The 14,407-nt window shown below is 34.1% G+C and overlaps 1 protein-coding gene across 3 annotated transcripts in view; it reads left to right on the forward strand.

Moving 5' to 3' along the window:
• Window positions 1-14,407, forward strand: part of IL1RAP (interleukin 1 receptor accessory protein) — a 134,745-nt gene that overhangs the window by 93,871 nt on the left and 26,467 nt on the right. For all 3 annotated transcript variants that reach the window (XM_065875963.1, XM_065875965.1, XM_065875962.1), the window contains 3 exons: window positions 1,625-1,696; window positions 3,667-3,793; window positions 6,180-6,328. In XM_065875963.1, coding sequence (XP_065732035.1) covers window positions 1,625-1,696; window positions 3,667-3,793; window positions 6,180-6,328 — 348 coding nt within the window. The remainder of the gene's footprint in view (window positions 1-1,624; window positions 1,697-3,666; window positions 3,794-6,179; window positions 6,329-14,407) is intronic.

Consider the following 14,407-nt stretch of genomic DNA (forward strand, 5'->3'; position numbering starts at 1 on the left):
TGGTCCGGGAACATCCCACATGCCACAAAGCAGCTGGGCCCATGTGCCACAGCTGCTGAGCCTGCACTGTGGAGCCCGTAAGCCACAACTACTGAGCCCACGTGCCTAAAGCCCGTGCTCCGCAGCAAGAGAAGCCACCGCAATGAGAAGCCCGTGCACCGCAATGAAAAGTAGCCCCCGCTCGCTGCAACTAGAGGAAGCCCGTGAACAGCAATGAGGACCCAGTGCAGCCAAAAGTAAATAAATAAAAATAAATAAGTTTATAAAGAAGAAAATAAAATGACAGCATATCAGAGTGAGATTTTTTTCATACCCCATCTTTTAATAGATGGAAACATTGAGTCCTAACAACAGAAACTAACCTGCTTAGAGAAGCTTCCTGAGTTAGTGGAAGAAGTAATTCTAAATCCCAGGCTTCTGACTCTGTGTTTAGGGCTTTTTCTACTAGTCTGACACCAAGTTCAGCACAATTTTTTCAAAGGGCTTTAACATAGTGCAAATAAAATTCGCATCAAACAATTTTGTAATCACTTCTCTTTCTCTGCTTACCTTTGGAATCATGCTGAATTGGGGACGGATTCAGAAGAAAAATCAGACTAAATTTAGAACCTAACATGAATGGACATTGAAAGTCACATGAATAATCTAACCATATATACATCTTGGTAATTGTTTCCAATGTATATATACTTCAATGTATTCATTTTTGGAGAGTTGGGAACAGGCATGCATGTTCACTTTGACTTATAGAAATAGAAGTTGACAGACACATATGTGAGGGGTGTGTTTCTTATCCAACTCCCAAGTTTGTTTTTTAAAACTGAAGTACTGAGTATTTATTATACACCAGTAGGATGCTTTAATATGCATTACTTAATTTAATCCACATAATAAACCTGTGAGGTAAGTTTAATTACTCTCATCTTAGAGTTGATTAAATTAGATTTTCAAAGTTTAAGTAAAAAAAAAAATTGTATGCTTTGTATATGGTCAGGTCAAGGTTAGAACCCTGGTCATTAAATCTTTGAAACTTCTACACTTAAATACTACATTATTAAACCCTTTCAGGGCATCTTTCTTTCAGTTTAGGAATATATAATGTTATAAAAAGCAGCAATCCTATGAATGGACATTCAACTGATAACTAGATAACAGGTAGACTTACGTACTGACCTCACATTGTGATTGTGAATTTTCCATTTGCTTGTTCATTAATTAATACTTACTTATTTAATCATTTCCCAAACTAGACACTCTGGGCATGTTGAAGAGAAATATGTAGAAAAGAAACAATTGAGAAAGACTTGAAATCGATTAATTATTAAGTAGTATGAGAAAGAAGTTTATCTCATATAGGCTTTGGGAAGCAAAAACACTGGATAAACATTCTATCCGAAGCATGAAGGATCCTCAGTATATTTTTTTCCCTTTGTTTGCTTCTTTTAAATGAAAGAAGTGTTGTAATTGACTATCCATTGAACTGTGGGCCCTCTCAAGAATTGACAAACTATGCCAGGAAGTTGGGCAATGCTTTACTGAAGAGCAGAATTTTGAAATGGGTTATGTGGAATAAAGGCTACATGATTTGACATCATATCCCTTTGTCCCTTCCTCTCTATCACAGGCTCTCCAAACGATGCATTGCCTCCCCAGTTCTATTCACCCACTGATCTTGTGGTCTACGAGAAAGAACCAGGTAATTATAGCTGTGCCTCGGAATATCAGTTAGATTCTCTTAATTACGAGGAATAAAATGTCACTTAAGTTAACGCAAGAGAATAGAGGGCTATTGTAAAGAAACACATGAATTGAAACTGAAGTGCTCTCAGAAACCTAGTCAGCTTTGGGTATTAGCTGCTTCATTGATCTCGTGGGCAGCTCAGGGATTCTCTGCTTCTCTCACAGCAGATGCTCCCTTCTCCCTCTGTGAGCAGTTTTCTTCTGATTAGCGATTTCTGTTTGATGCAAACTTTAGCCTGTGCAGGGCTTTGGTTTACCGAGACTTCAACATGAGCACCAGATGTCCTTTAAACTTCTACCCCACTACAAAGGAGCAGGGAGTAGACCTGGAGTCAGAACTGTGAATTCAACAGGTAACAACTAATAGGACTAGTACACCTTGATTCAGAACACCATCGAATGCATACGCTGGCTACCTGGGTTTCCTTTTAGTTTTCATAATTTTTCATTCTAGACAAAAATCATTTGGAACTGACCAAATAAGGCATAATCTGTTATTCTTCTGACTCAACGCCTCTCACGGTTAACTTGAAAAACATAGAAAATTTTAACATTCTCTATATTGCATCCTTACCAATAAATTCACTTCAAATCCAATGAAAAGTATAAAAGAAAATTTGTTTAAAATGTACTAAAGATAATTGAAGCAGTGTTCAACATAGATGGAGAACAATGATACCCCCCCGCAAATTAAGAAAAGGTTTCAAATAGTGATCTGCCTTGTGAAAAAATAATACCAAGGGGAGTCTGCCAACCCCAAATGGACCAGATTTCCTAGAATCAGTAGTGGTTTTATGTATTAATATGAACATTCTTCCTGCTATCAGGGTAAACCCTTATTAATCGTCTAAATATCTTTCCTCTATCTATCATATTATGGTTATAAAAACATGCCTGAATCCATATTCACTTTATAACTGGAGAGGAAGGCATAAAAACCATGCATTGGAAAAGAGGATAGAGTATGACCACTCAGTGAGACAAACCTGAGTTCAAATTGTGATGACAATATAATTTATCATCTCAACCTGGCCACCTTTTGAGAGTGAAAGCAGTCGATATTAATAAATAACTAGGAAAGCAAGCGTAAAACAAAACTGTTCTGGGCAAACTGAAATGTAAAGTCAGTCTAGGTCAAATCCTGGTCTGCCACTATTAGCAATTTGACCTTGGAATGACATGTAACATCTTTAAGCTTTAGTTTCTATATCTATAAAACATGAATTTAAAAACTATTTCATAATATTTTGTTAAAACTAAATAAGCTTATTAATAAGTAGCCAAATATAATAAATATTTAGCACAGTGAATTATTCAAAGTTCTCAGTGAGTGTGCTGCTGTTGTTGTTATGATTATTATGACCAGTTTTGCCTAGAGATCCCCCCATCCTCATGTTCCATCTCAGAAGGGTAGCATAGCATTTCTATTTAAAAGTTGTCTTTAAACTCATTGACTGCATCCTGATAGCTTGAGCATTTCCAGATGCATCCTGCCTGGCCAAGTCCTCTCAGTGATGGCGTTGCCCCATCTTTTCTGGGCCAAGGTCCAAAGATCTGGAGAACCTTACCTCAATCACCCGTTGTTTGTGAGGGAAATAACAAAGGAGAAGAGTAGCCCGTGGAGGTTTAGGGCTAAAAAAAGGAATGTTGTCAGAGCCTTTTTGAATAAATACTGTCATTTTAGAACATATATAGGTTGTATTAAAAGATGGGCAGTCTAATAGTTTTATATAAAGCTGCTGTCCTTTTCTTGGTTTGTTTCTTATGCAGTGAAGGAAAAAGGTTACCTTATGGTGGCCCACTTGAAAATCAGTCAGAAGTAGGGTTGAAGGCACACATAAATTTTATGGCTTTTGATTAATCACAGAATGGAACCAGTATAACCATGTGAAGGTTACAAACTGATGAGTTAACTTGTTTTTTCAGGAGAGGAGCTACTCATCCCCTGTAAAGTCTTTTTTACTTTCCTGAAGGACTCTCGCAATGAGGTTTGGTGGACCATTGATGGAAAAAAGCCAGAGGACACCACTATTGACGTAGCTGTTAATGAAAGGTATCATTGACACAGGCAAGGGGGTGACTAACCCTTGTCCCTCAACCTAATGCCTTCCAGTGTATGCTGATCAATGAAAATTAAAATTCTAATTTTCACCTATCATTAACAAATATCAGCAAGATTTTCAAGTCTTTAGTGGCTACACCCCAAAGCAGGATTATTGGACTTGCAATCCAAGCCCCAGATGCTACCTGATGATTACATCTTTATGATACCCACTTGAAGGTAGATGGAATGCATATCCTATATGAGAAAAGGCCAGGATATAGGGTTGTGGATAGATGAAAGCCTGCCAGTGTGGCCCTATTCTCTTTCTCAAGTCTGGAGTCTGGGCCTATGTTTTTGTGCCTCAGATAACTGTGTTAGTTTCTTGTCTTATAGTCAGCATATATTTCCTATTTTCCTCCTCTTTCTTAATTTTCATAGCATACAAGTCACATTTTTAATTAAGCATAATTTTTAATATTGACTAAATAATGTTCTTTAAATTTTATTTTTTAAATGGATGTTGTGGTAATATAGCTCATTCTCAAAGTAACAAGCTGGGTCATTTTATTCATAAATAAACATGACTTTTTTTGAAGTGGCTTGAGTTGGCAAGGAGAACTGCAACAATTAATTAAAATGAGCAGCTGACTAATTACATGACAAAGTAGTTCTGAAAACTTATGCCTTATCTATCATCTGTGTGTGGATATATCTTAGGCTATTTGAACTTCTAGAATTTAAAAGACATTTATCCCCTACTAGTAAACTTAGACTTTATGCAGAAATTATAAAATGTCATCAGGTACTCTGCAAGATACTTAGTCCCTAACTGAGTAGATTTTATAGGAGTAACAATCATAGAACAGAAATGCCAGTATAATGTGATAAACGCAGTGAATGGGAAGTATGGAATGTTAAAGAAAGATTTAGTTGGGGATTCCAGTCAGCTTTAGGGGATTCGGTAATGCTTCTCAGACGATACAGAGACTAAATAAAGATTTGAAGGATGAGTAGAAATAAACTAGATAAAGAAATCAAAAGTATGTTCCTGGTAAAAAGAACATCATGTGCGAAGGTGTGGAGGTTTCAAGAAGCAGAACATATTTAAAGATACAGAAGGGGGCTTCCCTGGTGGCGCAGTGGTTGAGAGTCAGCCTGCCGATGCAGGGGACACGGGTTCGTGCCCCGGTCCGGGAAGATCCCACATGCCGCGGAGCGGCTGGGCCCGTGAGCCATGGCCGCTGAGCCTGCGCGTCCGGAGCCTGTGCTCCGCAATGGGAGAGGCCACGGTGCTGAGAGGCCCGTGTACCGCAAAAAAAAAAAAAGATACAGAAGGAGTTTCCTGAAATTGGAGCAGTTTTTGCTGAAGGAATTGATGAAAGATGTGGCTGGAGGCACAGAAGGAGAGTTATTATTTCAGGAATTCTGGACATTGTGCTTCCAACCCTCACAATAATAATGAATGAATAGTAATGAAAGTCATGTTGTTCTTCCTCGTTGCTCTTGAAACACAAGTCATTGTTCATTGTTCAGCAGTGCAGTTAAGCTTAGGTTAAATCCATCACAGTCCTTAACCAAATTCTCATGACCTACAGTAAACTGCATCAGAAGAACCCAGATGTCAGTCAACTGTAGGAGAGAGAATTTTTTTTTCTCCTTTTGAGCAAAGTAGTTCAAAGGGATCTTAAATCTTGATCTTAGACCCAAAGCACTTGATCTCTAACTTGCTGAGAATTGGATATATTTATTTTCACGATGTTTACTTGCTCTGAGAAGTTTATTCTTTTTAGGATATAACCATGAGGTTTGACCAAAATGTTCTATCTGTGTTCAAAATCCAAGTTTTGGGAATCTCTGAAATGTATCAACTATCACTGTGGGATAATAATAATAATAGCCTAATTAAACATTGTTCTAACACTTATGCATTAACATACTCAATCCTCAGAATTCTAGAGTAAGTTAATACATGCAGTGCAATATGTAGACATTGCCACTTTCCTCCTTTTCAAAGGAGGAACTAAGATGTGGAAAGATTAGTTACCATGCCCAAAGTATATAAGCAATAAGTGGCAAAGCCTGGATCAAACTCCAAAGGGGTCGGGCCTCAGAAGCTTCTCTCTAAAACGATGCTGCATCCTACCTCAGATGTTTGAGGATAGAAGACGTTTCCCTTTGAAGACAGATCTTTAGTATGATGCTAACTCTGGGAGTTGATCTACATATTGGGATTGTGTGTAGTATAGATGGTAAAGAATGGTATTGGAATCTAGAAGCTAGTCTCCTTTTGTAACTCCTTTTGGATCACAGGCAACTCAGCTTATCGACATCCTCACCTAGGAGCTCTGGCCCCTGAGTCTCGCTAATGGTTTGATTTTCTTTCCCCTACTTCTAGTGTAACTCTGAGTATAACAGAAGACGAGACAAGGACTCAGCTTCTGAGCATCAAGAAAGTTACTGCTGAGGATCTCAAGCGTAACTATGTCTGTCATGCCAGAAATGCCAAAGGGGAGGTTGACAAACCAGCCAAGGTGAAACAGAAAGGTAATGGATGCACTCAGCAGATGAATCTGTGAACTCCAAATGCAACACTGAGGTGAATAAGAAAAAAGGAGAAACTGAGAACGAGAGAGCTCCAGCACTTAGCATATCTGACACATAGTAATGAATTAAAGTTGAATGAAAAAATCTTGAGAGAAAGTTTCCATTTATATAAAGATACTCAAAATATTATATTTCTTATAGTTTTAGTATCTTAATGCCCAAATGTGACTTTAAAATTCCATATGATTATGATAATGAAGCATAGTTTTATATCTATACAGTAATGAAAAATAAAGAAAATATTTAAAGCTACCAAAGATTTAATAAAACTGGTAGAGTCATTTATTGTTGGTGAATTGTAAAGACCCTTTTAGAAATCATTGATGGCAGTTTAGGCGTTACGAAAAATGGTCGTACCATATGACTTAATACTTTTGGAATTTTTCCTGAACAACTAACTTAACAGAAAGAGAATTATGTCCCCATCTATATTCTTAGAAGCATTATCTATAATAATGAAACATTATAAATAGCAACCATCTAATTGTATTCAAGTAGTTAAGATATAAAATATTCTCAAAAAATATAATTTTAAAATGATAATTTTAAACACTATGTGCCAATATTCAAACAGGTTTATAATATACCACTAGCCACAATTGCTAAAATGAAAATTAATTAAACTATGACTTAAAAGGCTGTAAAATGATTTCTATGTCGATATTACTATATTTTCCTACAATAAATAAAAATGATAAAGCTTTCTTGTGTGAGCTGTTGCTCCTGAAACATTTTGTGTCTAAGATTCTCTGTGGGTCTCTCACCTAACAAAGAACCCCAGATAATTAATTCTCTCATGAATGTTTTTCAGTGATCTGGATAATAATGATGATGATTCATCACACATGAAGTTAAGCCATTCAGGGTTATTCTGGATCCCAGTGTCAGAGCCTATAATGTTTATATAAAAAATGTTCATTTATAACTGCTGCATTTTTCAGTGGGAGTTAAACCTTTTTTAAAGCTGATGAGAAAACAGACTTCACTTTAACATTTTATTACAATTTAGAAAGTTAAGAGCAAAGGACTGAAGTGTATATGCCTCTTAAGAAGACTTAGTGGATTTGTTCTGAATAGTTAATTGCTTCTGCTCCTCAGAAGCTAGTGTAAAGAGAAAAGACTGAACCCCTTGACCTAAGGCAGTGTTTCCCAAAGTTAGTTCCTAAGAACACTACTAAGACTCTTTATAGTACTGCCATTCATTATTTTTACTCCAGGCACAGATAGCCTGTGTTGGAATACTAGTTTCTATGTAATCTAATTCTGTGACTTTGGAAAAGTCACTTTAACCTCTCTGAGCTTCAATTTCTTTCTATTTAAAGTAGGCAAAAGAATACCACTCCCTCATAAGGTTGTTTTAAAGTACTCGGCACAGTTACTGGCATATATATGTATAAACATATTAAATGCTCAGTGCATGTTAGCTCATTATTATTACTTCCACACGATTTTCACAGGTATTATTTGACAAAGTCTTTTATACTCAAGTATCATTAAAGTCTGGGGTAAGCAAAATCAATCAAGTTAGTTTAGTTCAGGGCCCCTTAGGTTCTTTAATATATTAGTATTTGATGTGAATATCTGCAAGGGGTTGGAATATAGTAGGCAGGATTTTTTCAAATATATTTGATTCCAGATTCTTTAAGTATGGAGCATTTTGTGGGATTCATCTTCTGAGGCATGTGTTTTGGGCAACATTATGGAGGAAAACATAATAACATTGTCAGATGGATAGAATCAAAACAATCAATTAAAATAATGTTTAATCTAGGAGTGATGTGGAAGTCTGTCCACCAGAGTTGCTTGAGTAACTCTCCTTTCACAGAAGGCTGTGTTCTCAGTGGTTTAATACGAATGGCATCAGGAATATGGAGTGACAAATGCAGCTACTGGACCAGATGATCTGTGCTGAAATTGCATTAATATTACATATAACCCAGTTAGATCTGTGTACATCCAGTGGTAACAGAGGTGTTGTTTACTTGGATTCTATTCTGGGCCAGCTAATGCTGAAATTCATAGGTGATATCTATGTTCACATTCATACACTATATGTAGGGGTCTTTCTCTGAATTCTGAATTCATTGACAAAGCATTCTATGTACGTCGCCAAGATGACAGGAAGAGGCTAGAGCCTAGAATGAGAAGCGTTAACAGGGGTAGGTCTTTTGACAGCTGCACAAATTCATCTAGTCAGTTAAAGCAAAGTATTAAAGGAAAGGCAGCTAATGTCAAAACGATAAACATAAGTTTTATAATAGCAGAGTTGTAGGGACTCAGGCACGGTGTAAGCTGAACTTTATGAGAACCTGCCAAACCTGTTGCCAAAGAGGTTGTACCATTTTACATTTCCATTAGCTGTGTATATAAATTCCAGGTGCTCTACTTCCTCACCTAGAGTTGTCAAACTTCTAAATTTTGGCCATACTAGTAGATAGGTACAGGTATCACATTGTTTTTAATTTGCATTTCTCAGATACTAATGATATGTGTATTACATTACCATGAACACTTTTTCGTGGACTTATTTACCATTATATAATAGTTCTTCTTTTTGTGAGGTGTCCATTTGTTATTGGGTTGTTAGTGATTATATCTATATATCTTTTCTATATATAGATATATTTAATATATATTTATATAGTAAATATTTAATATGTAAATATTTTTATGCAGTTTGTGAATTTTTTCTTTTGATGAGCAGAATTTTTTAAAATTTCATGAAGTCCATTTAATACATTTCTTCTATTATAGTTAGTACTTTCTAAATCCCATATTAACAATGTTTGATTTATAAAGACTTTTCTTCTATACGTAGGCTTATGATAAATTTCTTTTTTTTTGTTTTCCCATACAGAAACCAGTTGTTCTAGCCTCATATTGAAAGATCCCTCCTTTTTGTATTGAATTGTTTTGACAACTTGGCCAAAAATAAATAAATGGCTCTATGAGTGTGGGTCTATTCCTGCATTCCCTATTGTGTCCTATTAATCTGTTTATGTATCCTTAGTCCGATACTACTTTGTCTTGATTAACAGCTTTAAAGTAAGTCAAGAAATCATATACTTTATGTCCTTCCCTCCATTTTTTTCTTTTCCAAGATTGATTCGACTATTTTAGGGACCAAATATTTTTTCATATGGATTTTAATATCAGCTTGTCAACTTCTACATAAAGTCTCCTGCAATTTGATTGGGATTGCATTAACTTATAAATTGATTTGGGGAGAACTGAAGTTTTACCAATATTGAGTTTTTTAACCCATTAACATGATATAGCTCTCAATTTATTTAGGACTAATTGAATTTTCTCAGCAATGCTTTTTTTTTTTTTTTAGTTTCGAGTGTACAGGTCTTGTACACATATAGTTAAATTTATCACTATTTTGTTGTTGATGCTATTATAATGATATTTAAACTTTTTCATTTTCAAATTGCTCATTGATAAAAAAATAAACATGAAGTTAATTTTTTTATGGCCCTTTGACTTTTCTAAATTCACCAAAAAATAGGGTTTCTGTTTGTTTTGTTTTTTTGGCATCTTAGCATTTTCTACACACTTGATCATGTCACCCACAAATAAACAACTTTCACTCCTTCTTTTCTACACTTCATACTTTTGATTTCTTTTTCCTGACTATTTCACTCTTTTGGACCTCCAGTAGCATAATCAGCAGAAATTGAGAACAGCCATCTTTGCATTGTTCCCTATCTTACAAGGCAAATATTCAGTTTTCATGATACGTATGATGTCATTTGTAGGTTTTTGTAGATAACCTTTATGTACATGAGGGATTAATCTTCTGTCTTTGGTTTGCTGAGAGTTTTGTTTCATTTTGTATTGTTTTTATAATGAATGTCTATTGAAATTTGTCAAATTCTTTTCTTATCCGTTGAGAAGGTCATATAATCTTTCTTTTTAATTCCGCTAATGTTATACTTTACATTGATTGATTTCAAAATGTTGATCCAACCTTTCATTTCTGAGATAAACCCCAACATCATCATGATGTATTATCCTTTTTTATATATACCTGTATTTATTTGCTAATATTTTTAGAAGATTTTTGTTTATGTTAGGGATTTTGCTCATATATTTGTTCATGAGGGATATTGGTCTGTGATTTTCTTTTCTTGTAATGCCATTGACTAGTAAAAATGTCATGTTGGCCTCATGATATGAGTCGGTTGATGGCTCCTCCTTTGCTATTATCTGAAAACTTATGTGTAAAATTGATATTACTTCTTACTCGAATATTTGAAGGGAACACCCATGAAACTATCTGGGCCTGTGTTTTCTTTATGGGAAAGCTGTAAATTATGAATTCAGTTTCTTTAATAATTATCTGGATATTGTTTCTTCATGTGACAATTTTGGGAATTTGTCTTTCAGAGAAATTTTTCTGTTTCATCTAAGTTGTCACATTTTTGGCATAATTATTTTATGTTATTTCTTTATCTTTTTAATGCCTGCAGGATTTGTAGTGATTCTCCCTCTGTCATTCCTGATATTAACAATTTATGTTTTCTGTCAATTTGCTCATGACTCAAGAAAGAGGTTTTCCAATTTTACTGATTTTTTTCAATGAACAAAGGTGTTTTCATTTATTTTTCTCTATTTTTTATTTTATTCATTTTACTCTGATTTTTCTTTATGCTTACTTTGCATTTAATATGCCCTTCTTTTCTCTCAACTGAAGATAAAAGCACATCATTGATTTTAAATAATCCTTTTTTCCAATATAAACATTCAGAGCTATAAATTTCCCTCATAAGACCACTTTAGCTGAAACAAACAAATGATGAAATCTTGAAGTTTCCTTATCATTCAGTTCAAAATATTTTCATTATCCTTTTAATTATTTTTGACCCATGGTTTATTTAGAAATGTGTTACTTAATTTACATATTTGGGAAGTTTCTAGATAACATTTTTTATTACATTATGTATTAAAATGTATTTGAATTTTAGAACTGACTATTTTCTCTCAATCTTGATAATTTTTGATATTTCATATTGTCATTTAAGTTAGGTAATTTTTTAAAAATCAGCAATGGATATTAAAAGGCAGGGAAAGGGTACCTCTGACTTAGAACTACCTGGGAAGACTGTACAGTGAAGTGGAAGGAACATGGGATTTGGTGTTAGACAGACCTCAGTTCAAGTTCAGGCTCTGGTGCAGACTGTGTATATGAACTGGTTCAAGGCTTCCATTTTTCTTTCTTTTGATCCCAACTCTCAGTGTATCTGTGAGACTGGAGGGAGCAAGTAACACGTACTTAGCACAGTGTGACACATTTGATTCTAATTTCTAATTTAATTCCTTCATGGCCAAAAAAATATAGTCTGCATCATTTCATTTCTTTTAAGTTTATCGGTGCTTCTTTTATTTTTTTAATTCCCAGCAGATTGTCTATTTTGGTGAATGTTTCACATGCACTTAAAAAGGATGTATATTCTGCAGCTTTGGTGTTCTATAAATGTCAGTTAAGTCAATTGATGTCAGTGATGTTCAAGTCTTATATATGTTTATTGATTTTTTAAAATCTGCTAATATTTCATCTTTTGAGAGAAAGCGGTGTTTAAATTTTTACATAGAATTATGTTTTTTTCTAATTCTCCATTCAGTTCTGCCATTTGTTTCACATTATTTTGGAATTGTGTTTTTAGATACATACACATTCAGGATTGTTATGTCTTTTCGATGAATGGACTCTTTTAAATTATGACATGTCTTTTTGGTTAATATTCTTTGTCTGATATTAATTTAGCCACTCCAGATTTCTTATAGTTAGCATTTGTATTGTGTATCTTTTTTCATTCTTTTGTTTTATCTATCAATGTCTTCATATTTAATGTACATTTCTTATAGACAGCATATCATTGGGTTTTGGTTTTAATACTATATGATAATTTCTGCCTTTTAATTTATATGTTTAATCCATTTGTCTTTAATGTAATTATTAGTATTATTGGCTTCAAGTCTACCATCTTACTATTTGTTGTCTACATTTACATCTATTGTTTGCTTTTTTCTCCTTCCCTGCCTTCTTGTGGATTAATTGATAATTTCTTAGTATTCTATTTTATCACCTCTTTGGCCTACTGGCTTTACCTCCATGTTTTTTTGTTTTGTTTTGTTTTTTCTATAGTGTTTACAATATTTATCTTGAACTTATCACAATCTGCCTTGAATTAATCACTTTACATATTTTATAAGAACCTTAAAGTGGCATACTTCCATTACTTCTCTCCTGTCTTTTGTTTTATTGTTATAATACATTTCAGTTCTGCATTTATTATAAATGCCACAATACATTGCTATTATTTTTTGCTTTAAATAAGTATCCTTTAAATACATTAAGAACTGAGAAAAAAGATTTTTATATTTATTTACATATTTTCCATTTCTGGCACTATTCATTCTTGGTAACATTTTAGTCTGAAAAACTGTTTAGTATTTCTGGTGGTGCACATCTGCTGGTGACAAATTCTCTCAGCTTTGTTTTAATCTGAAAGTATCTTATTTCATCTTAATTTTTATATTTCAACACTTTATTAACAAAGTTTTCAAATACTTGGAAGATTTGAAAGAATTATACAATGAACAATCATATATCCTACCTAGAGTCTATCATTTTGCTGTCTTTGCTTTATCACATATCTATCCATCTATCCATTCCTGTATGCATACATTAATGCATCTTATTTTTGATGCCTTTAATGTAGTTACAGACATGAGTAAAAGTTATCACCTAAACCTTTAAGCATCTTATATTATCCAAATTTTAATATTTATTTACAGTTCTCTTGATTTTATTTTTGAGGTAAAACTTGTATAGAGTGACAAATTGCAAAACACAAGTGTATAATTTGACAGTTTTTAAGAAATGCATATATATGTATGTGTGTAACCTAAAATCAAGATATAGAATGTTATCACCATAGATAATAACCTTTCATTCCTTCTCCTGCTACTCCTACCTCCCCCTGCTACTCCTACCTCCCCCACCACTGACAAGGCAATGTTCTGATTTTCCTTATCAGAATAGATTATTTTTTCCTCTTTTAGAACTCAGTGTACCTAGACCTATACAGAATGCACTCTTGTATAAAGCTTCTTTCATTCAGAAAATATTATTAATATTCATGCCGTTGTATCAGTCATTAGCTCCTTCTGTTTGCCAAGGAGTGTTTTTTTAAAAGAATATATCACACTTTATTTATTCATTCTCTGGGTGGAGGACATTTGGGTTGTTCACAGTTTTGAATAGAGCTCCTGTTAATATTCTTATCCAAGTCTCTTTATGGACTTTTATTTTTACTTCTCTGATCTGAATATCTACTGTGGAATTACTGGCTTAGTTTTATCAGAAACTGTCAGACCTTTCTTCCCAAGTGGTAGTATCATTCTGCACTCTCACCGACAGTGTATTCACATCTTTGCCATTTGGTGTTGTTAATCTTAGTTTTAGCCATTTTGGTGAGTTCATGGTGGTAGCTCACTGTAGTTTGTATTTTTCATGTCACTGATGACTAAGATACTGTGTACATTTTCATGTGCTTATTAGTCATTGGTATCTTCTTTTGTGATATGACTATTCAAATATTTTGTTCATTTTATAAGTGAGTTGTTTGTGTTTTCATTATTGAATCTTAGCAGTTCTTTTTTCTATCCTGGATACCAGTTCTTTGTCAGATAGATGCTTTGCAAATACCTTCTCCCAGTCTGTGTCTTGCCAGTTCCTTTCTTCAGTGGTATATTTTAGTAAACAAAGGTTATTACTCTTGATGAGGTGTAATTTATTAATGTTTTCTTTAATGGTATTGTGTTCTGTGTTCTAAGAAATACCCCCAAGTCATCAAGCTTCATCTTTTTTTTGGGGGGGGGGGTCTATGATCCATCTCCAATTATTATTATTTTTAATGTATTTTGTGAGGTAGGAATTGAAGTTTAATCTTGTGTTATATGGATATCCAGTTCCAGCACAACTTGTTGGAAAGATTTTTATTTCCTCAT

Source organism: Phocoena phocoena, chromosome 4 (genome assembly GCF_963924675.1).
Source record: "Phocoena phocoena chromosome 4, mPhoPho1.1, whole genome shotgun sequence".
Classification (NCBI taxonomy): Eukaryota; Metazoa; Chordata; class Mammalia; order Artiodactyla; family Phocoenidae; genus Phocoena; species Phocoena phocoena.